The sequence below is a fragment of the Taeniopygia guttata genome, chromosome 20, assembly GCF_048771995.1.
Source record: "Taeniopygia guttata chromosome 20, bTaeGut7.mat, whole genome shotgun sequence".
NCBI classification, from domain to species: Eukaryota; Metazoa; Chordata; class Aves; order Passeriformes; family Estrildidae; genus Taeniopygia; species Taeniopygia guttata.
In genome coordinates this window covers 9,427,507-9,452,853 of record NC_133045.1, presented here as the reverse complement: position 1 = coordinate 9,452,853, position 25,347 = coordinate 9,427,507, and the positions used below count along the sequence as shown (strand labels likewise).

Below are 25,347 nucleotides of genomic sequence, written 5' to 3'. Positions count from 1 at the left end.
GGGTGGGATTCCCTGATGTACATCCCAGGGGTTTCTAGAGCATGTTTACCTGGGGCTGGCTTTGAGGTCAAACTCTCCAGGTCCCTGTGTTTACATGCCATGACCCTCCCAGTGTGTTTGCCTGGCAATACTCCTGGCCCAAGGCACCAAACAGGAAGAAATTAAAAGATTATAGAATCCCAGACTGGTTTGGGTTGGAAGGGGTCTTAAGCATCATCTCATTCCAACCCCACTGCCATAGGCAGGAACACTTTCCACTGGACCAGTTTGTTCCAAGCCTCATCAAACTATCCTTGAACACTTCCAGGGATGGGATAGATTTCATTAACTATTAACATGAGCAGGTTTTTCAGCTCATGCTCATGTTGTAGACCTGGAGAGGAGAGATAAAGACAGGATTTATGGGACAGGAAGGCAGGGGAAGGAGGAGAAAGGGAATATTTTGAGGTCCTGCACTCAGTGCATGCTGCTGATACCTTTAAATTGGAGCCAGAGATTTAAAAATAAACGTTGGAAGTGATAACAAGACATCCAAGTCCTCCAGCCACTTGGGCAGCTGGGGATGGAGTCTGGTGTCATCCCTGATGGGACAGCAGAGTACCCAGTGCAGGGTGGGCTGCTCCTTAGGTGCTCACACCACTGGGACCTGCCCACGGGGGTTTAGTCCCCAGCCATTGGGGGTCCAAGGTGATCTGAGGTAGCAATGCTGGAGGGACAATGCTTGAAGGCCTTGAAAACTGTCCCCAGTCATCCCGTGTGTCAGTGGTCACACATGGCTCCAGGGGATGCTCTTCCAGGAACCCCTTTTCCACCAAATATCTGAGTTATGGGGTTGAGGCTGTGGAGGATAAAACTGCTCAGTCTGAGCTGCTGTCCATCTGGGAAGCAGGCAGGATTAATGTTTCCATGCCCTGAAATATCTTTTAGCACCAGGGAAGGAGACAAACACCATTTCATCCACATCTCATCAGGGACACTGTGACATTTCTGGTGCCTGGATGCAGCATCTGTGGGGGCTGCGAGACTCTGATCCCTTAAATCTCCTTGTGAGCTGAGGATGGGGCAGAGCCCAATCTAGGTCAAGCCCAAATGAGATAAGGCACCTCTGCCCTGTGGTTTAGTGATGTTTGCAGGATGCTGCCTTGCCCTGGACAATGCTGAGTTTTCAGCAAATATGTCTGGTGCTGTGTCAAGCTTCACCAGATTGATGTGTTTGTTTTGGCAGCTGTGCACATCTCCCAGTTAGGAAAAGCCTGATTAATCCCAGGGATGGCTTTTCCTATCAAACCACAGCCACTGAGTGAAAAGAGCCCTGGCTGCCCACATCTTCTGATGGCTTTAGTGGAAATGTTAAAGGAGATACCTGGGTAACAGCAAAAGCTTTGGGGGCATCCAGAGGGTGAATAGAGGATTAGAGAATTTAATGAGAAAATTTTTTGCTGAACCAACCCCCATCAAAGTCCTAGGGTTTATATATTGGTGAAACATTTGTTTTCATGTGGTGGTAGTGACTGGTAGTGGCATCTCCCCTGATCCCACAAAGGAGTTGCTGGCCTAGGAGTTTTCTGCAGACGTGGATCCTGCTCAGTGTTGCTGCTGGTTTCTGCAAGATGATTTTCCAGTTATTAGAGAGGAAGAAATGACCCATAAGTGAGGAACTTGTGGAAGCAAGTTCACCACAAGCCTCTGGATTACAGCAACACCTGTCATCTCTCTTCACTTGCTTTTCCAAACTGGAGAAATCCCTTTTGCACAGGTAAATCAGACAGTTTGTGACTCCCTGTCTAACTCTCTCCACAGTGTGAGTATTTTCAGATCAGACTCACAGTTCTGGGGGTCCTGATGCCAGATCCCTGTGCCCTTTGGGAACCCGGACTGCAGGTGAGGACAGCAGAGCTGCTCTCATCACCATGGGGACAGTGATTCATGCCCTGATCTGACTTTGGTTTATTCTCCTGCCAAGGAGGCACCTGGGTCACTGCTGCACATGTCCCAGAAAGGCAGAGCACGAGTTCCACATGACAGGTAAATATGCTACTCTGTGCTTCAGGACAGCTTTCCCTGCATTTCCAGCACATTCCCTTTCCCAATTTAAACCCATATAGGCAGGGGAAGATTTCCAGGCACTTCTGTCAGGCCACAACCTGAGCATGGGCTTGGTGTCACAGCTGCTCTGGCTCTGACCAGAGATGGCCCCAGTGTGGCGTCTGGGATGAATATTTTGGGTAGTTATTATCCATAGGTGGCAGCAGCTGCCTGTGCTGGGCAGACGCTGCCCTAATCCCGGACCTGGCAATGAGCAACAGAGCCGGGAAAAGGCAGAGGAGGAGGAGGAGCAGCAGCAGCAAGAGAGGGAGGAGAGGAAAAGGAGGACAAGCCTGAACACAGGTCCTGCCTGCTCCCTCCTCTGCAGCAAGAGGTCCCCAACAGAGGGAGAATTAGAGAAATGTCTCCGTGGGGCAGGATCGGGCTGTGTAGCGCTGTAGAGAGCTCAAATCTGTGTTACTGAACAGCCTGCCCACAGAAGCTGTGGCTGCCCCATCTCTGGAAGTGTTCAAGGTCAAGCTGGACAGGGCTTGGAGACCTCTGGATTAGTGGAAGGTGTCCCTGCCCATGGCAGGGAGCTGGAATGAGATGAGCTGCAAGGTCCCTTCCAACCCAAACCAGGCTGTGCTTCTGCTGCTGTGCCAGGACTAAGTGCTGCCTTCTTACCCAGGGAGAAAATTGCTGCATGCCCTGGTGGGGAAGGGCAACCTTTTCTTGACCAAATTCCTGAAGCCACTGGGATGTCACATCCCTAGAAGGATTGTGATAGCAGCATCCCCAAACACCCAGTGATGCTAGACCATGAGTACTGATGGAGTCTAAAGCCAGCAGTTCCTTCAGCTCTGCAGCTTTTGCCGGCTTCCAGAAATTTCTGCCAAGTTCAAAATTACACAAAAGGCTCTTCCTCAATTCCCCTCACAAATGGCAGATAACAAAAGCCCAGTTGCCAGAAGCTAAAAGCAAGATTAAAAAGAAATAAAAGAAAGTACAGAAACCTTGCTAAAAAGCAAACTGGAGAGCCTTGCAGTCCTAGGCTCTAGCCTAGAGGCTCTAATGAGAGGAAAACCAAAGAGAAAAATCTATCCAAATCTTGTCATCTGCTCACTTTAAAAGTAACATTTCTTGATCAATATAAATGAAATGTATGTTCCTCTTTTCAACACACCTGATATGAACGGGCTTTGTCCTGGGAAACCAGACTGGCTGCTCAGTCTCCCCTGGCTGCTCTGTCCTACCCATGCTGCTCCTGCTGCATCATTAAGGCAAAATGGAATGGATTTTGAGAGGAAAAGCAGAACAAGGCACGATTTGCTTGAGACTAATCCCCCTGAAGTAGCAAAGCCCCAGTTCACCCCTCATGGCTGTGGGGGCAGCATCACACCCCCAGTGTTATCTGCTTAATGAGGTGATCCTTTAAAAGCAGCCCCAAATGTGGGTGTAAGTGGTGTAATTGCACAAAGGGACTGGGGCAGGTTTGTTCATTTCTCCTCTATCATTAATTAAGGCAATTAGCCTGCTCAGCCATCCTGTACCTGCTGAGGAGAATATAATCCATTGTAGAATACAATCTTTCTATCAATGCACTCTAATTGCTCTGTACATTATTAGGGGGGTGGAAGATGCAGGAATACATCTCTGGAGAGCTGAGGAGGAATGTGAGAGATGACACAGGCTACACTAAAACAAAAGTGACTTTTCATGTCTGAAGCACTGAATTTTTGCCCTTTGTCATTCCCTTCCAGGCCAGGAAGATCTCCCAAGCCTGTGCCCTGACACTCTCCATGCTGTGTAAGCTGGCAGGGCTGGGAGCAAATGGGTTGGGAGTGTCAGGGCCCTGAAATCCAACCAGTGATCCAAGCCAGTCACACAGCACGAAAACAAAGCCTTATGCTGGGCATGAAAACAACCACGTGTCTGTTTAAACTGCCTGTTGGAATTTGTGTATTCAAAGTCCATCTCAACCTTTAGCCAAATCCTTCCCTGGAAAGCGCTGTGTCAGTATTATCAGTGGGGAAACTGAGGCACAGCTGGATGAACTCGGTCCCCAGCTTGACCATGCAGGTGCTTGTGTTAGCCCTTTAACCTCTGGGGTTAATTTTGGAAATAATCTACTTATTTAGAGACTTGTGGTGCCAAGGCTTTCCCTGAGAGCTGTCCTGGCTGTTTGCCTCGGAGGGTGCATGCAGTGCTCATGGCAGTGGTCAGTGTGGCCTTCCTCTTGGGTCAGCTGGGGACATGGCTCACATGGAGAGTCCCCATGCTGGGGTGGTCATACCCCACTGAGAAATACACCCCTGAGGGCAGCTCAACCTTTTTGCTGCCCCACGAGCTGTACAGGGCGGTCAAAACCTGGAGAAACCCAGCACAGCCTCCCCTGGCACTGGTTCCTCATCCTGATGATTAAATAATAACTCCAGGTTAATAAGGAAAAAACAGACTGGGCAGGAATGAAGCTTGTTGCATGGGGAGTTTGTGACAGAACCACCCCGGGTTGGGATGTGGGCTCCCTTCTGCCTTCAATCCCTAAAATGGTTAAAGCATCACCCCCCAAAACTGTTCCTTTCCACAGCTGCACCCGAACTGCAAGGTTTAACTGCAGCCCTCAGCGTGCTGGGCTGCAAAGCTCTGCTCTGGAGCATTACTGAATTTTAGGGGAGAGAAAATGAGCAACATTTTAGACATATCAAGTACCAAACTGCCTTTGTGGAGATACCTTAAGGCTCTGGCTTCTCTTCAAGTGTTTTGTTCTCAACCCCATTTCCATTCCAAACAGAAAGAAATTTTTTGTGAGGTTTCTGTTGCCCTTCAACAGAGCTGCTTCCTCGTACACACATCCATTGCCTTGGCTCCCCCAGCCTCACATCCCACAAAACCAGTGGTTTATGGAGCAGCACTTTTAAAGGAGGCTACCCTGGTACCCAAACACAGAGCTGCTCTGTGCTGTGGGTTGTGCTTTGGCCTTGCTGCAAGCTTTTCCTCCAAAATAAAGGGTTCTTTTCCAAAACTGATAAAACCCAGCCAGCTCAGAATCCCTCAAATCCGTGTTTTTAGAACACATATAAATAATATATGTTCCTTTTCCGGGTTAAGTAAAGGACAAGTCCGGTAATGTGATCCAACTTGGTTTTAAATTGACACGTTATGAAACAATAGGTTCTGTCCCTACTCACTATCAGCTACCTAACTGGCTTGTGGCTGCCCTACGTCCCTAGCCGTCATCTAATTTATTAAAAATAAAAGATAGTAAAAAAAGAACTATATATACATATATATAACTATATATAGTTTTATATATACATTATATAACTATACAAAAATAACATAACAAAAACCCACAGAAAACGTAAAAAAAAAAAAAAGAAGGAAACAAAACTCACCTACCCTGGGCTACATAACTTTCTGGCCCTACTGGCAAACATATGTACAATGTCCACAGGATATATTTATTTATTTTTCATGTTTACCCTCATTTTAAATGCAGCATTGCTTGAAAGGAGAAAGAAACTTCTCCATCTCGGAACTGGAGCTGAACCACTGTTACTACAGGACACGTGAAAGCACGATGTGAGCTGCTGCTATTGTAAAGGGGAAAAAGAGGAAATTTATTTTCTGACTCCAGCATTTATACTTTTCTAAAGGTGACAGTGGATTGGAGGGTGAATGTGCCACCTCTCCAATGACATTGGACAAATTATTAGTACATCAAATTTCTCCGCCTCTATGGAGGAATGCAAAACAATAGATTATTTACAAAAAGTTGTGTGAGAAAGTTCTCTACAAGAACACAAACTCAAAAAGCTTTAAAAAATCTTAAGAATCAGGGCAACAAACCACCTCAGAGGAGAAGGGCGGGCGGGATTTTTGGGAGGAACCCCTTCGCTCTGGGTGTTGTCGGATGTCCTAGTTTAGGGCAAATTTGGGGAAAACCCTCTGGAAGGATCCCCCAGAAAACAAACCCCCACAGCCCCTCCCTACCAATCTGGTTCGGGAAAAATTTCCTCTGAGAGAGAAGTGGAAAAGAACCTGTTTATTTAATGAACAAAGCATTCCCCAGCACCAAAAAAATTAACAACACCAGATGACAACAAAACTCTTTGACCACTCTGAAGAGATGAAGAAATCCAGCAAGTCTCTCCTGGGAGCGGTCACTGGGGATGGCTCTGGGCACTGGGGATGGCTGCTGCAGATCACAGAGCACAGCTCTTGGTGTTCCTTGGTGTTTCCCAGATCCCAGTCCGGAGCAGGTTGGATGGTATTCAGGAAAAGGAAAGGAAAAGAAACAGTCCAGGGAAAGAATTGGACTGCTTAGCTAAACTAACTAGGAAGCAAAGGCAAAAGCAGAAGCAAGCAAAGCAAGCAAGCAAAGTAAAAGCCAGCCAGCCAGCACAAGGCAAAACAAACCTTCACATTCAGAGTCAGCTCTGAAAGCACAGAACATAATACCAAACATAACCAGAACCCACGGCTGGAGACACAAACACCATAACCACCCTCGGACATCGGCGCGTTCCAGCGAGCTCTCGGGGGATGTCCCCTCTGCCGGGCCGCGACAATCGCCACGGATGGCAGGGGCGTTTTTGGGGACAGCCCCGCTGCCCGGGGCGTGTCCGGGCCGGATAAAGCCGCGCTGCGCTGGGGGCGGCTCGGGCCGTGCCGTGCCGTGCCGTGCCGTGCCGTGCCGTGCCGTGCCGTGCCGTGCCGGACCCCGCACACGGCCCGGGGGCGCTGCCAGGGGGGCAGGGGGCAGCCCCGAGCCTTCGCTTTGCCGTGGGGGCTGCGCTGGGTCGCTGTCGGGGGGAACTTCGCCGTGCCTCAGTTTCCCCGCTAAGGAAAGGTTGGTTCTACGCGCGGGGTCCGCCAGCTGTTGGCAGATGTTGGCAGCGGGTTTTTGACCCCCTGAGCGGCTTTCTCGGAGAATAAGGGGTCAGGCTGTCGGAAGAGTCAGCTGCTGGCAGGAAGGTGTTTTGTACCGGTTTTTTTGGGGTTTTTTGGGTTTTTTTGTTTTGGTTTGGTTTGGTTTGATTTGGTTTTTTGACCCCCTGAGCGGATTTTAGAGCTTTCTCAGAGAATAAGGGGTCAGACTTTGGGAAGAGTCAGCTGCTGGAAAGAAGGTGTTTTGTGCTGGGTTTTTGGGGGTTTTTTTTGTTGGTTTTTTTTTTTTTTTTGACCCCCTGAGCGGATTTTAGAGCTTTCTCTGAGAATAAGGGGTCAGACTGTGGGAAGAGTCAGCTGCTGGCAGGAAGGTGTTTGTACCGGTTTTTTGGTGGTTTTTTTCTATTTTTTCTTTTTGACCCCCTGAGCGGTTTTTAGAGCTTTCTCTGAGAATAAGGGGTCAGGCTGTGGGAAGAGTCAGCTGCTGGCAGGAAGGTGTTTTGTGCCGGGTTTTTGGGGTTTTTTTTGTTTGTTTGTGGGGTTTTTTTGTGGTTTTTTGTTTTTTTTTGACCCCCCTGAGTGGATTTTAGAGCTTTCTCGGAGAATAAGGGGTCGGGCTGTGGGAAGAGTCAGCTGCTGGCAGGAAGGTGTTTTGTACCGGGAGGAGGGAAAGAATTTCTCCAGTTCAGAGCTGGAGCGGAACCGCATCAAAGGTGAAGGGCGGGCAGGTTTGTCCCGGCTGTGGGTGATGGGGAGGCTGCTGAGGACAGGCTGGGGCTGGAACTTCTCGCAGGAGCCCCAGCTCAACATTTCTTTGCTTCTTATGCAACATCTGCCTGGGATTTTGTAACTCCAGATGTTGATCCAAGGAGGGGAGCTGGATTCCTGCAAGAAAAACACCCGGGGAGGGGGGGGTCGGGAAGGGGCTGTGCTCTGCGCGGGCAGTTGTGTATGACAGAATTATTTTGGTTTTGCACATTGCTCTGTGGATTGAATCCATGTGCAGTGAGCACCAGCCACTGTTCCCAGTGCAGGGTTGCACGTCCAGTAGTCACACTGGTTCCATTTACACCCCTGCAGCTTTTGGGGGTGCAGGGGTGGCTCAGGATGGGTGCTGACAGCTGCCTCTGTGCTCCCAGGTTTAGATCTGCACAAGAACCAAGATCAGGAACCATGGCATCCATCCCATCCAGCGGCTCGCTCATGGCCATGCACAACTATCACAGAAGTAAGGGCAGGCTGGGGGCCGGGGGCTTGGGGTGTGGGTGAGCACATGGGGGTCTCTGCCAGGTGTGGGGGGATGTGGCTCCAGCAGTGATGGAGCTGAGCTCAGGTCTGTGCTTACAGCTGCAGCTCCCTGTGAGTGTTTAGTGAGAAAAGGGGACAGCCAGCAGTGTCCCTGCTGCTGCCCAGACCCTCCCTGGGGCCCCCCAGCCCATCTGTACCAGCTGGTGAGGGGGCTCAAATCTCCTTCACTTGTTGCTAAGGTTGTAGGGGATGGGGTGGACAGTTTCACCTTGCACTGTTACTTCAGAAATGAGCACCAAAACCCATTTGGGCAAAGGTTGCTCCTGGTACCTTACCCAGGAGACAATTTCTGGTTTAATGGATTGCTCAAACCAGAGGGAATCAAAGGATTCCCCCAAGATGAAGCAAGCAGCAGGCTTGTAGCTGTTATACTAAAAGCCCATGGATTGTACACAGGAATTTGCATCCTCTTGGCCTCAAGTCATCTGCAAAAGCCTCTCAAGCCACTAAATTTTGTCCTTGGGGTTGCAGGTTTTTTTCCTACAGAGGTGTTCAGGTGTTGTTCTGCTCCCTGCAGTTGGAATCTCCCCAGAATTCCCTTCCTAGAGGTTTTTACTGGCCTGGCACTAAACTGGGCAAGCAGTGGCACGAGTCAGTGATGAGGCTGAGCCCTATCACCCAGGCCCAGCCTCACCAAGGCTGTGTTTTCCTCCTCGTGGCACGGCCAGGGGTCAGCAGTGGATCTGATGGCCACGATTTTTCCCCAGGGCGCCTGAGCTCCACGTCCAGCACCAGCTCCTGCAGCTCAGAGTTCTCTGGGGAGGTCATCCCCCATGGCCCAGGTTAGTGTCACCTGTCCTGGCTCATGGGGACTCTGCTCCCAGTCCCTCCTGCTGTGGGGTGAGGTTGGGGTGGCCCAGGTTGCGCTGACCTGGGCTCTCCCTGCCACGCACCGTTGCTCAGATCTGCCCAAATCTGACCCCGGCCAGTGGTGGGCCAGCTTCTTCTTTGGGAAGACAACTCACCCAGCCATGACAACGCTGTCAGAGCCCCGGGAGAGGTGAGTGCTTTGAGACAACACGGGGCAGCACCAATGCAGCACCCAGGGCACGTGGGGCCATCCCTGCTGCATCCCCAGGGCGCATCCTGACCCAACAGACCAATGGACCCAACGGGCCATGTCCACACCTTTGCTGTAGGAGTAAACACAGAGCAGTGGTGCCACGTCTGGGGGGTGGCAGGACGCTGACCCTGTGTTGCTGTGTGTTTCAGCCCGGCAGCCCTGCGGGTGGCGGGGGCAGCGGCGGCCTGCGGGCTGGTGGCAGCGCAGGGACGGCGGCGCAGCGAGCCCGGCACGGGGGCGATGTGAGCGGGTCCTGCCTCCCACCCCTCCCTGCAGAACAGCCGGCTGCTCCCGGATAAAAAGGTGCTGCTTGCTGATGGAAAAGCGCAGCAGCCCCGGTGATTCCACTCCTGCCTTTTTTACTCTCTCCCGGTGTAACTAAGCCCTCTCAAAGCAGGTGTGGTAACAAGTTTTTATTACCCTAAACACATAAAGTGGCAATGAATAAACTTGAGCAGCCTTTTAAAGCCCTGTGAGGTGTTTGTCTGTGGAGGGGGAGAGCAGAGCGGTGCTGGGGGTGTTGGTGGGGCTGGAGCAGGACACAGCACAGCTCCTGATGGCAGCAGCAGGATGTGGTGCCAACCCCACTCAGTGGGCCGTGAGTGGGCAGGATCCGGCTGTGCTGTGCTGGTGTTGCAAATGCCTTCCCTCACCCTCTCCTCTCCTTACTTGGCCAGACAGCCCGTCCCTGCTGGCACTGAACTTGTTTTGTTCCCTGAACACATGGCTGCTCTGCACTGCTTTGGTAGCTCGAGGGGTAGGAGTGAGTGCCAGGGCCTGAGCAGGTGTGGCTGGGGCTGGGGGAAGGATTTGGGTGCACAGTGGCCCCTGCATAATGAGGAGAGAGGTAAAACTTGATCAAGACATGCAATTAATGGACCTGGCTATCAGGCTGAAGCTCATGGTGTGGATGGCAGCTCGGAGGCTGCTCTGGGTTTGCAGCCCTGGATCCCAGCTGGCCCAAGTGCTGTTTTGCCTAATTTTTGCCTTCAGTTATTCAGTATGACTGTTTGATCCTTGTGTGACCAGCCCAATAGCTGGGAAAACAAGAGCCTGGGTGAAGGAAGCACCTTTGCTGGAGGCAAAACAAAATCCCTTGCAGAGGTTCATTTAAAGGTGCCAAATCTTCCTGCTCTGCTTCCAGCCCCAGCACCAGGCGTGGGGCTGTCCCTGTGAGCACCAAGTGCTGCACCCCGATGGCAGCTGAGGCCACGGGACCCCTGAGCTGTGACTTTGGTGTCCCGTGCTGGCAGGGCAAAGGGCAGGGAGCAGCTGGGGACAAGTGGCTGCTCTGCTTTGTGGCTGCTCTGCAGGGGCATCCAGGGCCACTTCCAGTTCTGTTGTTTTTACAGGGGAAAGTGTTGAGTAAGCTTTTCTCTGAGCTCTGCTTCCCCAGGCACTGGTCCTTGTCTGCGGGGCAGTGTCTGTGTCCCCTGTCCCTCCAGGGCAGCACTGGCACCTCTGCTCCTGCTGTGTGCATCCAGAGGGGATGGCTCCAGGGGTGTTCCAGCAGTCTGGGCACTGCCAGCACCCTGAAGGTGACCCGCATGTCCATGGCAGCAACTGATCTCATGTGACTTCCAGACAGGCAGCAAGCTGTTGTTGTGGGGCTGCACACGGCAGCCTTTAAATTTCATGAAACGCAGGAAAATCAAGATAAAATAATCCCTTTCTGAGTAAGACAAGGCAAGGTGGGCTGGCTGGCTGGCTGGGACATGTTGTGGCACTGCTCCAGGCTCTTCCCAGGGCCCAGCAAAGTCCTTTGGGTGCTGCCCAACCCCAGGATGCCTCAGGGATCTCCTCTGCTGCAGGTTGCCAGCAAAAGCCTCATATTTTGGAGAGGCAAATATTTTTTTCCAAGCCTGGAAATCAGTGTGGACGCACAAAGGTAAAGTCAATATTATTGTGTTTGCTTGTTGGTCTTGTGATCATGGAGGGGCAAACCCAGCAGCTGCCCTCAGGCACCCAGGGGAGGCAGTGACAGAGCAAAGGCACCAGTCCTACATCCCTGGCTTTCATCTGGGCACGTTCCCCAGCCTGATCCAGTTCTAAGCGAGCTGCTCTGTGATGCCAGGAGAACATGGATGCTCCCTCACCCAGGTTTTGGATGTTGGATGGAGGTTAAGTTCATTCCCACACTGCTCCAAGGTGCGTTGGATTTTCAGCAGGGGCTGCAAAACCTGTCAGTGGCTGCCCTCCTGCCCATGGTTCCCTGTGCAGTGAAGCAAAACTGCCTGGAAAAACCCTGCTGAATTAAAGGCTGTTTTTAATGTCTGTGAAGTGTCACACACTCAGACTCCTTTTCTGCTATGAGTGAAGATGTAGAGAGAATTCAGATCCCCCCAAATGTGTTCCTGGGCAGCTTCATGGCATTTCTGAGAGCAAAGCCCCCGGCATTGCTGTTTTTGCTTGGGGTTGAAAGGCTTTTTTGGGCCTTTCTTGCCCCTTCACAGCCTGCAGACATTTTGGGAAAGCATCTGACAGCCAAGCACGTTTATTTTTGTTCTGTTTCCATCTCCACTGCTGTGGGTGTCTCTCTTCTCAAGTAACAAGTGATGAGAGAAAACTCTCATTTCACAATTCTATGGAACAGCCTCAGATTGTGGCAGGAGGGGTTTAGGTTGGATATCAGGACAAATTTCCACACTGAAAGAGTTCCCAAGCATGGGAGTCCCCATCCCTGGGGGGTTTAGGAGCCCTGTGGATGTGGCACTTGGGGACATGGGTTGGTGGTGGGTCCAGCAGTGCTGCGGGAATGGTTGGACTCAATGATCCTAGAGGGCTTTTCCAACCTAAGTGATTCTGTGATTCCAGCTGATTTCCCGTGTCCTCGTGTTGCTGCTGTGGTGGGATAGAAAGGGAAACATTGTGCAGTAGAAGCAAGATAATGAAAGGGGTTCCCCATACACTGCACACTTCCCTTCTTCCTTTATGGAGGGGCAAGCACCCACCTCCCATGGCATCAGCTCCACAGGGACTGATGTCTTCCCTCTGCTCCCTTGATGGTGTTTTTACTGTCGATTAATCCACATATTTGCTAAAAACTCGCTGGTGTTTGCTGCTCACTCGTCCTTTGCAGCAGCCCTCGTGCCACCCTGCTGCCTCCAGTGAGAAGTATTTCTTTACATTCCCTGCCTCTTGCTGCTGGGGGTTGTTTTGGTTTGGTTTATTTTCCTCCAACAGCTTTGCTTCCCCCTCACCCTTCAAACGCTGATGTGGGACCTTAAAAATAGAAATGAGCTGTGCAGCTGAAATACATCACTTTAGCCTGAAGTTGCTTCCAAATTCCACTGGGTCAAGGAAGGCTCCAATCCTTGAGTCCTCCATGTGCCAGTGGGCACATGCCAGGCTGCAAGAGGAGCAGGAGGTACCTGTGACAGCAGGATGTGCAGTGCCTCTCACAGCAGGATTTGCAGTGCTCTCACAGCAGGATTTGCAGTGTCTCTCACAGCAGGATTTGCAGTGCCTCTAAAGGCAGGATTTGCAGTGCCTCTCAAGGCAGGATTTGCAGTGCCTCTCACAGCAGGATTTGCAGTGTCTCTCACAGCAGGATTTGCAGTGTCTCTCACAGCAGGATTTGCAGTGCCTCTCACAGCAGGATTTGCAGTCCCTCTCACAGCAGGATTTGCAGTGCATCTCACAGCAGGATTTGCAGTGTCTCTCACAGCAGGATTTGCAGTGCCCTCTCACAGCAGGATTTGCAGTGTCTCTCACAGCAGGATTTGCAGTGCCTCTCAAGGCAGGATTTGCAATGCCTCTCACAGCAGGATGTGCAGTGCCTCTCACAGCAGGATGTGCAGTGCCTCTCACAGCAGGATTTGCAGTGCCTCTCCCAGCAGGATTTGCAGTGCCTCTCACAGCAGGATTTGCAGTCCCTCTCACAGCAGGATTTGCAGTGCCTCTCACAGCAGTGTCTCTCCCAGCAGGATTTGCAGTGCCCACTCTGGAGCAGTTCTGGAGGGACTGAGACCCCAGCATTCCTGCCTTTGTGGAGTGGATTTAAAGAAAAGCCTGGTCCAGATTTGAGGCAGGGCTGCAGTGCCCAGCTCAGGCTGAGATCCTGGGAGCAGACAGGAAAATTTGGGTTCCACTCCCCACCACCCCCTGCTCCCCCCCAAGTTTCTCTACCTTTTGCAAACACATAATGACTCTTGAGAAATGCCAAAACCCAGCAGACCGTGCTGGAGGGCAAACCCAGGCTGTGGATTGGCTTTTCATGCAGCAGAGGAAGAGGAGGAGGAAGGAAAACTGCTGTGGGCAGCACCGTGTGGCCACATCCCCACATTCCCCCCCCACATCCCCAAGAGGTGACGGTGACTGCTGAGTGAGCTGCTTTTGGGCTGTGTGTCTGTCGGGCTGGTGCCCTGCCACCCTCCTGGCATCTCCAGGTACCCCAGCACGGATGGCTGTGCCCCACACCAGCCCCATCACCCCACGCACACCCTTCTCCTCCTGCTTATTTCTGAGCTCCATCTGGTGGCAGCCAGACCTGCACATTTACTGTTTTTATCGCTATGTGAGCAGCCTGGTCTAGTGGGCAGCATCCCTGCCCGTGGTAGGGGGCTGGAACAAGGTGATCTTGGAGGTCCCTTCCAACTCAAACCATTCTGTGACTCTGAGGTGCAGCAGCCTCCCCTGCCCTGTGTCCCTGCCCTTCCTTAGTGTGCCACAACCCTTCACCTGCAGGATGTGCCTTCAGTCTTTACTGTCCTGCAGGAGGGGACCTGGGCTGTACATAGCTGTGCTCTCTGCTCAGGTGTTTGATCAGGCTGCAAAATGTTTGTGCAAGGAGAGGATTTCCTCTTTCCATGTCCCAACCCAACCTGTTGCTTCTTCTGTCTGGGAACACTCTAAGCAGGAGCTGCTGCCTTCCCAGGACAGGGCTGCAGCTCAGTGGACAGGAGCAGAGCCGGCTTCATCCCACCCCTGACCACATTCCTGCCTCCCCTTTCCAGGCCCCTCGTGCTTGGAGCCTTGCCCAGCCAACAGCCAGCCTTGTTTCTGCTGCTCTGCACAGCATGGACACTGCCCAGGCGTGGGGAATGTTACATAAACTTTATTAACTTTATAAATTCCAACGTTGCTGTTGGCTCAGTCCCACTGGTCACCTGCAAAGGGGCAGAATGGGCTTGTCAGGAGGAATTCTAAACCTCTGCCTGTTGCCTTTCACCCACAGCCTCTCTGCTCCTGTCCCCAGTGCCACGATTGTGTTAGGGCTCTAACAGCCCCACTCGGGCTGCCCCTGCCTGCACCAGCCTGGAGCCTTGCCATTGCTCCAATTCCTGCTTTTCCATGTGCTCTTCTACTGCTGCCAAGGACAGTCTGGCCTCTGGGAGCGTTCATGGGCAGGGGGCAGCAGGGACTTGGTTGGAGCAAACCCTGCCACAGCTAGGGAGGGATCAGAGGCTCAAGGTCCCCCTGCAGTGCCATATCCTGGGATTAGAGAGGAGCTGGGGGCAGTGGGAATATCTCTTGGCTTGCCCCATGGGTGGGATAAAAAGCAAAGCAGGGTGATGCAGGGTTTCACCTTTGCTGCCTGCACCTGGCATAAGGAGGCATTCAATATTAGAACAGACATGCATTTTTCTTGGAATAGCCACACAATGGTGAGTGAGACAACGATCCAGAGCAGCCCAGTTAGGAGCTGGCTGTGCAGAGTCCTCGGGGCATGTGGGGCTGCTGCCTGGGAAAGGGGTGACAGAGGCACACAGGGGGACTTGGGTGAATAGAGAAAGAGACACAAGAATGGTTTTATCTGTGGTCTGGTTGCAAATCGGTGCTTCCTCAAACCTATCCTTGGGGGGCTCCTTGAACCCATCCTTGGAAGTGTTCACATCCAGGTCAGACAGGGCTTGGAGCAATCTGCTCCAGTGGAAGGTGTCCCTGTCCGTACCAGGGGGGTTGGAACAAGATGAGCTTTAAGGCCCTTCCAACCCAAACCATTCCATGATGCCTGGGAGGGAGTGGAGTGTCATGCTGGGGGAGAAGCATCCAGCAGTGCCCTGCAAGGACTCCTGTGGGAGGATGCACACACATTTATTGATAAATACACCGAACACACACTACAAGATAAATCAAGCAGAGCCCACAACTGAACATGAACTGCAAACCTTCACGTTTGTGTGGGGAGCAGCAGGGACCTCTCACCCTACTGAGTGAACGAAGATGTAAACTTTGAGTGATGCCTCCATGGGGCTTCTCCAAACTGTTAAACAGCCAAGTGCTGGCGAGTTCTCCACAACTTGTTGCTTTCTCCCTTGGCCACCTCCCTGCACGCTGGCTGTGAGGGACCACAGGCTGTTTTCTGGGGGGAATGTGCTTTTCTTGTAGCCCTGTCAGAGGGCAAACCAGAAGGAAGGAACTTCTCGGCAAGAGCTGGCCTGGAGGGGCTTGTGCAGGAAGGATGGTGGGAAGGGGTCCCTCAGGAGAGGGAGCTGAGCAGCCGCCTGTAGATGAAGCCCAGCTTCTCCCGCAGGGCCAGGAAGGTGGGACGCTCCTCCGTGTTGCCACTCCAGCACTCCAGCATGATGCTGTAGATCTCGGGAGGGCAGGGGCTGGGCCGGGGGAGGCGGTAGCCCCTGGTGATTTGCCGTACGGTTTCTTGGTTTGTCATTCCTGCAAGGAAGGAGAAGATGTCCCTGAGTCTTATGTCCCCAAAGGATGCCCTGAAGGTACACCTACAGTGCTAAGACGTCACTGGTGGTGCTGTGAAATGGTGTCTCTCTGCCAGACGGGTGGTAGAAAAGAGGATCTGGGAGATCCAGACCAGCTGCAACCACTGAATATCCCTCTAAGCCATCCCTAAATGGACAATAACTTGCTCATTCTCCAGGAACTGCTTCCATATCCCCTAGGGAAGGGACAACATAACATTTCATGACCTTACAGCTTTTGGGGATGATGGGCAAGCTGCCCATTGGGTGGATGGAGGGCACAGGAGTGGGGCAGCAGCCCTACCTTCATATGGGATCTGTCCATACGTGAAGACCTCGTAGAGCAGAATCCCATAGGACCAGACGTCGGACTTGAGGGAGTAGGTGCGGTAGTTGGCTGCCTCCGGGGCTGTCCACTTCACCGGGATTTTAGTGCTGCTGCTGGTGGAATAAATGTCATCCTGAAAAGAAATGGGAGATAGGACATAAGGGATGGGGTGAACAACACAGACACGGCTTTTGGGGGTGGCAGGGATTGCCTCCATCACGGGGCAGCTCTGTGAGCTGGAGTGGTGGGAGGGAGGGACCACAGCATCCCCTGAACTGACCTTGAGGAGGCGGGCAAGTCCGAAATCAGCGATTTTGCAAGTGAGTTCCTCTCCAACCAGGATGTTTCTGGCTGCCAAATCCCTGTGGACAATGTGCTTCTCCTCCAGGTACCTCATCCCATCCGCCACTTGGCAGGCGATGTTGAGCAGGTGGGAGGTGCCCAGGGACTTCCCTTCAGGACCTGTTAATCCAGACAATCCATGCATTGGGGGCAATCTGCCAACAGGTTTCTTGGTGTTTTGGTTTGGAAGGAGACCCTGTGCTGGCAGTGAGGATCATGTAGAACCTCAAATCTGTGCTCCTGTCTAATTGTCCTGGTTGTGCTGTGTGGAAGTTCAGCACAGCCATGTGCTCCTCAGGCATGGGGAAAGGGTGGGCACCAAGGTCACAGATATCCAGAGCTTGTTCAAAGCCAAAGGTGACCTTCTTCCATGCAAATCTCCCTGCAAGCCTCTCAGCCTGTTGAACCAGTGAGCTCCAGCTGGAGCCCCAGTCAGAAACAAGGTCAGTGTGGGTGGGAGGGGGTGTACCCTGGAGTAAAACAAGTCTTGGTGGGAGCAGCTTGTTTGATTGTGCTGGGTCAGGAAAAGAAAGGCCAAGAAAATTAAATTGGGTGATGAGTGGTCCACGGCATGTTATGAGCTCTGCCCACGCACAAACTCATGGGGAGGTTTGGCTGTTTCATTCCTAAAGAAGGTGGAGCTGCCCAAACACAGCAGTGAGGTTCTGTGCTCTGGTGGGAGCTAGCAGACCATGGGTAGGTGGAGGAGGGATGAAGATCCCTACAATGGGCTTGGGCTCGCAGGGCTTGATACAGACCCAGCCCACACAGATACCCAAAGGATCACGGATCACGCCAGACTTAGAGATCCCAAGACCATCTCACCAATCCATCTGCACATGGATTGCTCTGGGTTACACTGATCAAACAGGGCAGAAACCAGGCTGGCACTGTCTTAGGGTCCCCATTCAGAGTCACAGGGCCACTCTGAGGCACAGGAGGCAGTGACCCAGGATCCCCCACCCCGTGGGGCCAGCACAGCACTCACTGTTGAGGTAGCTGTGGAGGTTGCCTTTGCGCATGAGCTCGGTGATGATGTACACGGGCTCCTCCAGGGAGCACACGGCGTGCAGCTGGATCAGCTTCTCATGCCTCAGGCGCTTCAGGTTCTGAATCTCCTTGGTGAAGTCCTCTGCTTTCATGTCAGCTGTGGGAGAAAGCCAGCACAGCCCTTGTGAGCCACTTTCTCATGTAGACATTGGGACCTCAGTGCCTCCAACTGGGATGAGGACCTTTTTTAGCTGCTCACAGCCCATCCCTGCTCTCAAAGCTCAGGTCTGCACAACCTGTGTTTCAGAGCCAAAGAGATGTCTTCCATGGGGCTTTGGGTCTCATCTTCAGGTTCATAGCCCCATCAGGTCTTGATGCATCACAAACCCATTTGATTTGATGTGATGTCACTTGTCTCACCTACTGGCTGGAGCCATTTTAAAGGGATGCAGCCCAAGCTTAAGTTTGTGCACAGAAATATTCCAGTGGCTCCTCACCAGGTCCTACTGCAGTTTGCATGATAAAACAGTCACAGTGGCCAAGAGGATGAGGAAATAAAGGAGGGTCAATGATGATGGCAGTGAACTACAGACTCAGCTGGCTGCTGTTAACATCTGATTCTCCACATACCTTTAATGATCTTGATGGCCACTGGCACTGTGTTCCTCCACAGCCCTTCCCACACCTCTCCAAAGTAGCCCTCTCCCAGCTTCCTCCGCAGGGTGAACTCCCAGCGCGGGCGCTCCCAGCCGTCCCTCTCGGGGGGAGTCTGTCAGATGGACATGGAACGGCACGCTCGGACCAGCCAGCCAGCCAGGACCTGCTGGTGGAGCCTGCAGCAGCCCTTGGTGCCCACAGAGGAGCAGGACACGGTGCTCCACCAGCCAGGGGCCGAGCCTGAGCACTGCCCTTCCCTCAGTGTTCACTGCGGGCACAGAACACATGGGGCATCCTCTGCATGAGCCCTGCTGTGACCTCAGGAGTGCAAGGGGGAGAGTTTCGAGACTACATGAAATACCAGGAGTTCAAGCCATAATTCACTCCTTATCAGACCTCAAAAGTGGCTTTTCTCCATCTCCACCAATAAATAAAAATGCATTAATTAATATTACTGCATGTTATGGCTGATTTAGACTTCAGTTCATTAAGCATTTCTTTTATCCCATACCTTTCAATTTCACTCTTGGATTATTCACATGGTTAATTGCTATTTCCAAGTCATAATCAGTGGATGGAACTCTAATCAGGAAATGAGCTGGCAATTTGGGATTAATACTGTAATTAGACTTATGAGTGTTGTACTAATTGGTATGAAAACTTCATAAAAGCCATGTGTTTTGTCTTATATTCTTGGGAAAAAATTGGAAGCGCAGGTATTTCCAGAATCCGTATTGAATGGGATTGTAACAACCTGGTTTCCAATCTTTGAGACGGACAACACATTTCAGAAAATTCTGTGCATTTTGGCTTGATCAAAAACACATATAAATACCACGCCCAGGCCTAACGTGGCTGATCAAAGGTGATGCTGGCAGCTATTCTAATGGTGGGCTTTAAATTTAGTCAAATAAAGCTCAAAAGCCAAAAGGACAGACTAATTATTTCCAGTTTCCCTGTGGAAAGGTGGGCTTCCCTTTCCTCTTTCCCACCCGCGGTGGCGGGGAGCGGGGCAGGGCTGTGCCCGTACGCACCGCGGGGCTGCAGGGCTGCAGCAGGGGGCTCTGGATGACCTTCCAGTGCTCCGTGTAGAAGGCCAGGAGCTCCTCCATGTTGGGAAAGGGGTGTCCCTTCTGGATGTAGAGGCTGCCCCTGGGGCTCTTGCAGATTCTGAAGTGGCTGACCTTGGTGTGGTTGCGCACTGTGAGGAAGCCCAGGTTGGGGAAAACTCAACTCATCAGCAAAGATCAGTCCATCCCCACCTCCCTGCTGGCTCCACCCTCTTCCCTTTGAATATTCCAAGTCTTTCAATAAAGTTAGAGCAACACAACTCTCCCCTGGACTGCTTCATCCCACTCCCCACCTCCCTTCTGCTCCCACCACCTGACCCAGAGCACTCCTTTGGACCACAGAGGTGATGCTTTATTATCAGGGATCATTAATAAGCTTTATTCCCAGGTATAATTCCACCATGGGCTGCTCAGAGAGCATCAGAGCTGCTCAAAGAGGATAAACCAGGGATGGCTGTAACTCCCGCAGCTCAGGGACTGATGGTGGGATGTAGAGTTTGCCATGAATTTTCCTAGGATTACTTTTATGGGGATAAAACCAGATTGTAGTGGTACTGCCTGGTCCAAAATCCCCTGAATTCAGATTTCAGTATGTGGGAGCAGCCTAGGCCCTGGTAATCTGGAGTGGCAGCATATTTTTAAACAACCCTCTGATGACAAAAGCTGCTGGAATGAAATCCTGGGAGTTGGTGCCATGAAACCATCATTAAGCTGCAGTGAAATGTTTATGGCTTTCATACCCCAGACAGGAGCCATGCACTTTCCTTTGCCACAGTGGTTCAATAATCCATGCCTGCTCTGTAAACTTTCCCCTCACCCTCAGAAAGCCGCCCATTCCCTTCAATAAGGTGCTGAAAAGTGCTTTAAACTTATTCCTGTTTTCACCCCATGCTAAGCAAGCCAGGAGCTGCCCCTAAGGAACAGCCTGCTTCCTTTCCCTCTGCTAATTTTGTCTGGATAATTGCCATAAGGTCACCTGAGAGAGAGTATTCGCCCTTGCTGCTCTCGCTGTCCCGGACGAGGAAGGAGCCGTGCTGGTTGGGAGGAGAGAGGAGGAGCTGCTCTGCTTCGTTTCGGCTGATCTTGCTGAAGTACCAGCTGGGGAGCAGAGCAGAGGGGTCAGAGCAGGGCAGGGAGATGCTGCACAGATGGGTCTGCATCCATTTCAGGGGATTCTGCACCCTCTGAGCTGAAGAGAGGGAGCAGCTGCTGGGATCCCCCTGTTTGCTCATTCCTACAGCCACCAAGTGGCAAGATGGCTAAAACCTGTCTCAAAACCTGTAGGTGTGGCTGCCTGCATGCACCAGGGCTGTTCATTGGGTGGGCTTTACAGGCACCTTTTGCAGTTTACTGCAGCTCACTGCCTGCAGACCATTTCATTTCAGAATCAGAGAATGGTTTGGGTTGGGAGGGACCCTAAAATGTATCTCATTCAACCCCTCCTGCTGTGGGCAGGGACACCTTCCATTAGCCCGGGCTGCTCAAACTCCATCCAACCTGGTACTGAACGTGGCCAGGGATGGGGCATTTCCTCCACCAGTCTCTGGACACTGCTGTCCAAGTCTCAGCTCCATTCCAGACCTGTCAGGTTTATACTCTTGGCCTGACAGCTTGTGGTAAAACCAGCAACCACCTGGTGCTGTGTGGAAGATGCTCAGGTGAGGTTGTCCCTGTGTCCCGCCATGACAGCACGGACATGCAGGCCCAGGATCCCTTTGCACTTCTTGCCCTGCAGCTCACGGGCAGAGCCAGCTCTGAGCCCATGGGCAAACGGCACGGATGGAAACATCTCTGGCAATTGCATTTTGCTGCTCCAGCTGTGGCAGTGCTGGCTGGGGATGTCACAGCACCAAGCCAGGGGAGGACCCAGCCAGACCCCTTTTCTGTGTCACATCACTGAGATTCACCACTGAATTCCCGTAAGGAAAGGCACGTTGGCTGGCTGGGGCCCGACACAGAGAGATGCTCAGGAAGACTGAGCTCCATCCAGCCTAAGGCAGCCGGGACGTGAGAAGCCAAAAGTTTCATTAGCTGGGATCGCCAGCGTCAAGAAGCCACGCGGGAAATTATATGTGACGGGTGAACAAATTAGCACCCAGCTGCGAGCTGCGGCTCCGCCGGGTCTGCGTGCCCACGGCTGCTCCGCCCGGGAAGCCGGGCACGCTCCTGCTCTCTGCCCTCCCATGCCATGGCATCAGCCTTGTCCCTGTCCTCAGCATCGGGCTGGGCACCAGCAGCTCACGGCTGGTGCTCACACAGGCACACACAGGCACACAGGCACACACACAGGCACACACACACAGGTACACACACAGGCACACACACAGGTACACACACAGGTACACACACACAGGTACACACACACAGCTACACACACAGAGCTACACATACAGGTACATGCACACAGGCACACACATGTACACACACATACATGTACACACACACACAGGTACACACAGAGATACACACACGCACCTTTACACACACAGGTACACACAGTGATGCACACACACACACACATGTACACACACCCCTGTACACACACAGGTACATACACAGGTACACACAGAGATACACACACACACACACACAGGTACACACAGAGATATACACACACACACACCTGCACACACACAGGTACACACACACAGGTACACACACACACACACAGAGGTACACAATCACACACACACACAGGCACACACACACACAGGTACACACACACCCCTGTGCACACACAGGCACACACACACAGGTACACACAGAGATATACACACACATGTACACACACACACACACACAAGCACACACACACAGGTACACACACACAGGTACACACACACCCCTGTACACACACAGGTACACACAGATATACACACACACACACACACAGAGGCACACACACCCCTGTGCACACACAGGTACACACACACAGGTACACAGGTACACACACACACACACAGGCACGCACACACCCCTGTGCACACACAGGTACACACACACCCCTGTACACACACACACGCACACACACACAGGTACACACACACGCACACACAGGTACACACACACACACACACAGGTACACACACACGCACACGCTCCGCTGTAGCCTGTCCAACTCTCCCATGCCATGGGAACAAGGCAGGGATCCGGCCCCACGCCCCACACCGCTGTGGTCCCAGCACAGCCCAACCGCGCTGGATTTGCCTTCCTCACAGCACGGCAGGGAGGGTCCCTCCCATCCCACCTGCACACCGGGGACCCTTCTCCCGCTGCTCCCCTTTACCCCTCCCGGCACGGGGTGCCCCGGGGTGCCCGCCCGCCGCAGCCCCGCGCTGCCGCACTCGGTGACTCAGGGCACAGGAACAGCCGTGGCTCGGGGCGCTTTGCCCGGCGTGTCGGGACCGGGCTGCTTTATGCAACGAGGAGCCTGGGCTTTCCCCGGCTGCCGGAGGGCTGAGGCATGCCCCGAGCTCCGTGCCGGCTGGCAGAGGCACCGAGCGGGGGGAAGCCCCCAGCTCTGGATAAGCGGGATGGCAGCGACAGCTGGCCCTGCAGAGCTCTGGGCTTCCTGGCAGGTACCGACCCCAAATGCTTCTTCCCGTGTTCCCAAGCCCTTCGGAGCTGGCAGGGCTCCGGTACGAGTTCCCCAGCTCCCTCTCCCTGTTGAGTCCCCTTTAACAAGAGGGAAAGAAGCCGAAGCAAGCAGGAGCCTTTGCAACCCAGCCCAGCATCACCCCGCACCCAGCTCAGAGCCAGCCCATCCCGTGCCAGGCTGGTGCAGTCGGGGACGGACACCGGCACCTCTCCCGCTGGAGCACCCCCAAATCTCTCTTCCTCTGCCGAACACCTCCACCCTCCTGCCACGAGCTGTAGGAGCTGCAGGGGTGCCCAGGGGAGGACAGGTCCCCGCTCAGCCCCAGTGCCAGGCTGATGGCCAAAGCAGGGGACGAGGATCTGGTGCTCGCCGGCGCTGCGGAAGGGTGAGCACTGCCCTTCCCTGCGCGGGATGCGCTGCCCCAGCCCAGCCTGCATCCCCCCGCGGGTCCGGAGCAGGGGATACTCACGGGCGGTGAGCGGAGGTGCCCTGGCTGAGGTTGGCCACGTAGGCAGCAGGGACATAGCCCATGGCCGGCTCCCCCAGCAGCCGCCGGGCCAGCACATACTCGCCCTCCTCTCTGAGGACACGCAGTTTGTCCCCTGCGCTTACGCTCAGCTCCTCGGCGCTGCGGGCTGCGAAAGCGTACAAAGCGATACAGAGAGAGGACTTGGGGATGAAGGAGATGGAAGTCGCCTCCGAGTTCAGCGAAACGGAATCGGAGCCGAGATACCCCAGCGAGCAGCTCTCCGTGACGGAGCGGGGACGAAGCTTGTTCCAGAAGGATGTCAGGAAGGTCAGGCGCTTCCTGACGAACTGCTCCATGGCCGGGGTGGCTGGCTGGCTGCGGGGGCTATGCCACCGCGCTCCCGGGGACCGGGGCAAGGGGTGATGCGGGGGAGCTCATCCTGCCGGCCCGCGGTACCCGCACGCGTCTGGGCGCTCGCCGGCCCTTCCCGGAGAATTTCCTATTTCTGAAAGTGAAACTGGTTCGTCTGGTGGGACGAGTCTGCGGGCGGGACGAGTCTGCGGGCAGGAGTCCCACGCTCAGACCCACGGGCACATCTGGGAGACAGGCACAGCTGCAGCCGGGCTTGCTGCTCTCGAAGAAGAAGGAGAAGGACTGATATTTTATTTAATCATTATTTTAAAGTGTGCTCTTTGCTTCTTACCAGAGCACTATAAACGCAGCTCTCTGTTCTTCAAGCAGCTCTTGTCACAAGTGGCTGACTCCAGTTAATAGCCTTCATCTCACTTATGTGGGAGGATATTTTGTTTCCATAGAACAATAATTGCATCCACAAATGTGGGAGAGTTAAAACAAAATTAAGGAAATAACCTTAGAAGGTATCTGAAGTGTTTGGATATTTCCTGGCTGGATACTGGGGGGCTTATAACACAAGATTCCTTAGGTCTACAATGATCTCTAAGAGTTACCCCACTAAAGCATTTGCCTCCTCACACTAATTCCCTGTTTGCAGAGGATTGCTAGGGAATTCACATCCCAGATCCACCAGGATCTGGTGTTCACTCAGCCTCCAGCAGAGATGGATCCCCCTAAGAATCAGGAGATCTTTGCTTGATGCAGGGTCTGAATCAGCCTCAGGTGCTTGCATAGCATCCACAGCCAAGCCCTGGAACACAACCCTCAGCTCTGACAGTGTCAGCACAGCCACACTTCCCCAGCCCTGGTCGCACTCAGACACCGACATGGTCCAAATCCCCTCCCAAATCCCACCACCCACAGGCAACACTCAAAAGACAGAGATTACCCCCTCACATCTTCCATGTCCACTTGAAGCCACCTGGAGATTGCTCTGGTGAGCAACTCCAACCCCCCAGCCCCCACCTGGACTTTGTCATTTAACTGTTCCAACTAATTAGTGGGAGTTTTGTGCCTGGCAAACCCACTCCTGGCCTTGAGCCCATTATTTTGGCTCTCCTCTGCTTGCAGTTGGTCTGTGTAGCTCATTTTGGGTGTGTAGTTGGGATTTGAAAAAGGCTACTTAAAAAGAAATATGAAAAATTAATTATAGGAGTCTGGGCTGCCAACTGCAACCATGTGGGGTGTGAGGAACAAGCTGGACCCATGCTTGGGTCAACAGCTCTAGACATGCTGTGTCCTGCATCCTGGGTGTCCCATGATGGCCAAAAACAATTGCAAAAGGATTTCCTTGTCTGGGTTTTGGACTCAGCAATTTCCTCACCCTCTCCCAGGCAGAGATGCCCAGGGCAGAGGTCAGGAGCACAGAGCACTCCTCAGCATGGCCTGTGCATTCCTGAACTGATGAGAACTGGGAAGAAAGGGAGTCTCTAATAATATATTCTCTTCCCTCCTTACCCAAGTAGCACCTGAATAGATGGGTAAGTTCCCCAAGGTCTGCCCCCTGCCCAGCTCACAACCTCACCCCCAGTGCCAC

At 52.9% G+C, this 25,347-nt stretch overlaps 2 protein-coding genes across 2 annotated transcripts; one reads left to right on the top strand and one right to left on the bottom strand.

Moving 5' to 3' along the window:
• Positions 1-6,708: 6,708 nt before the first annotated feature.
• PPDPF (pancreatic progenitor cell differentiation and proliferation factor) lies at positions 6,709-9,756 on the top strand. The gene is made up of 5 exons (XM_002194252.6): positions 6,709-6,880; positions 8,058-8,146; positions 8,934-9,008; positions 9,130-9,226; positions 9,439-9,756. Exons 2-5 carry the CDS (start codon positions 8,092-8,094, stop codon positions 9,533-9,535), a joined length of 324 nt encoding a protein of 107 aa, XP_002194288.5. The 5' UTR covers positions 6,709-6,880; positions 8,058-8,091; the 3' UTR covers positions 9,536-9,756.
• A 5,553-nt stretch (positions 9,757-15,309) lies between these two features.
• LOC100218088 (tyrosine-protein kinase Srms) lies at positions 15,310-23,883 on the bottom strand. Its single transcript, XM_002194194.5, has 8 exons — positions 23,397-23,883; positions 20,306-20,427; positions 19,294-19,460; positions 18,233-18,371; positions 17,601-17,759; positions 16,551-16,732; positions 16,247-16,403; positions 15,310-15,904 (listed from the first exon to the last, which is right to left on the bottom strand). The coding sequence occupies exons 1-8, from the start codon at positions 23,750-23,752 to the stop codon at positions 15,711-15,713; spliced, it is 1,476 nt and encodes a 491-aa protein (XP_002194230.2). The 5' UTR covers positions 23,753-23,883; the 3' UTR covers positions 15,310-15,710.
• Between the last annotated feature and the right edge of the window lie 1,464 nt (positions 23,884-25,347).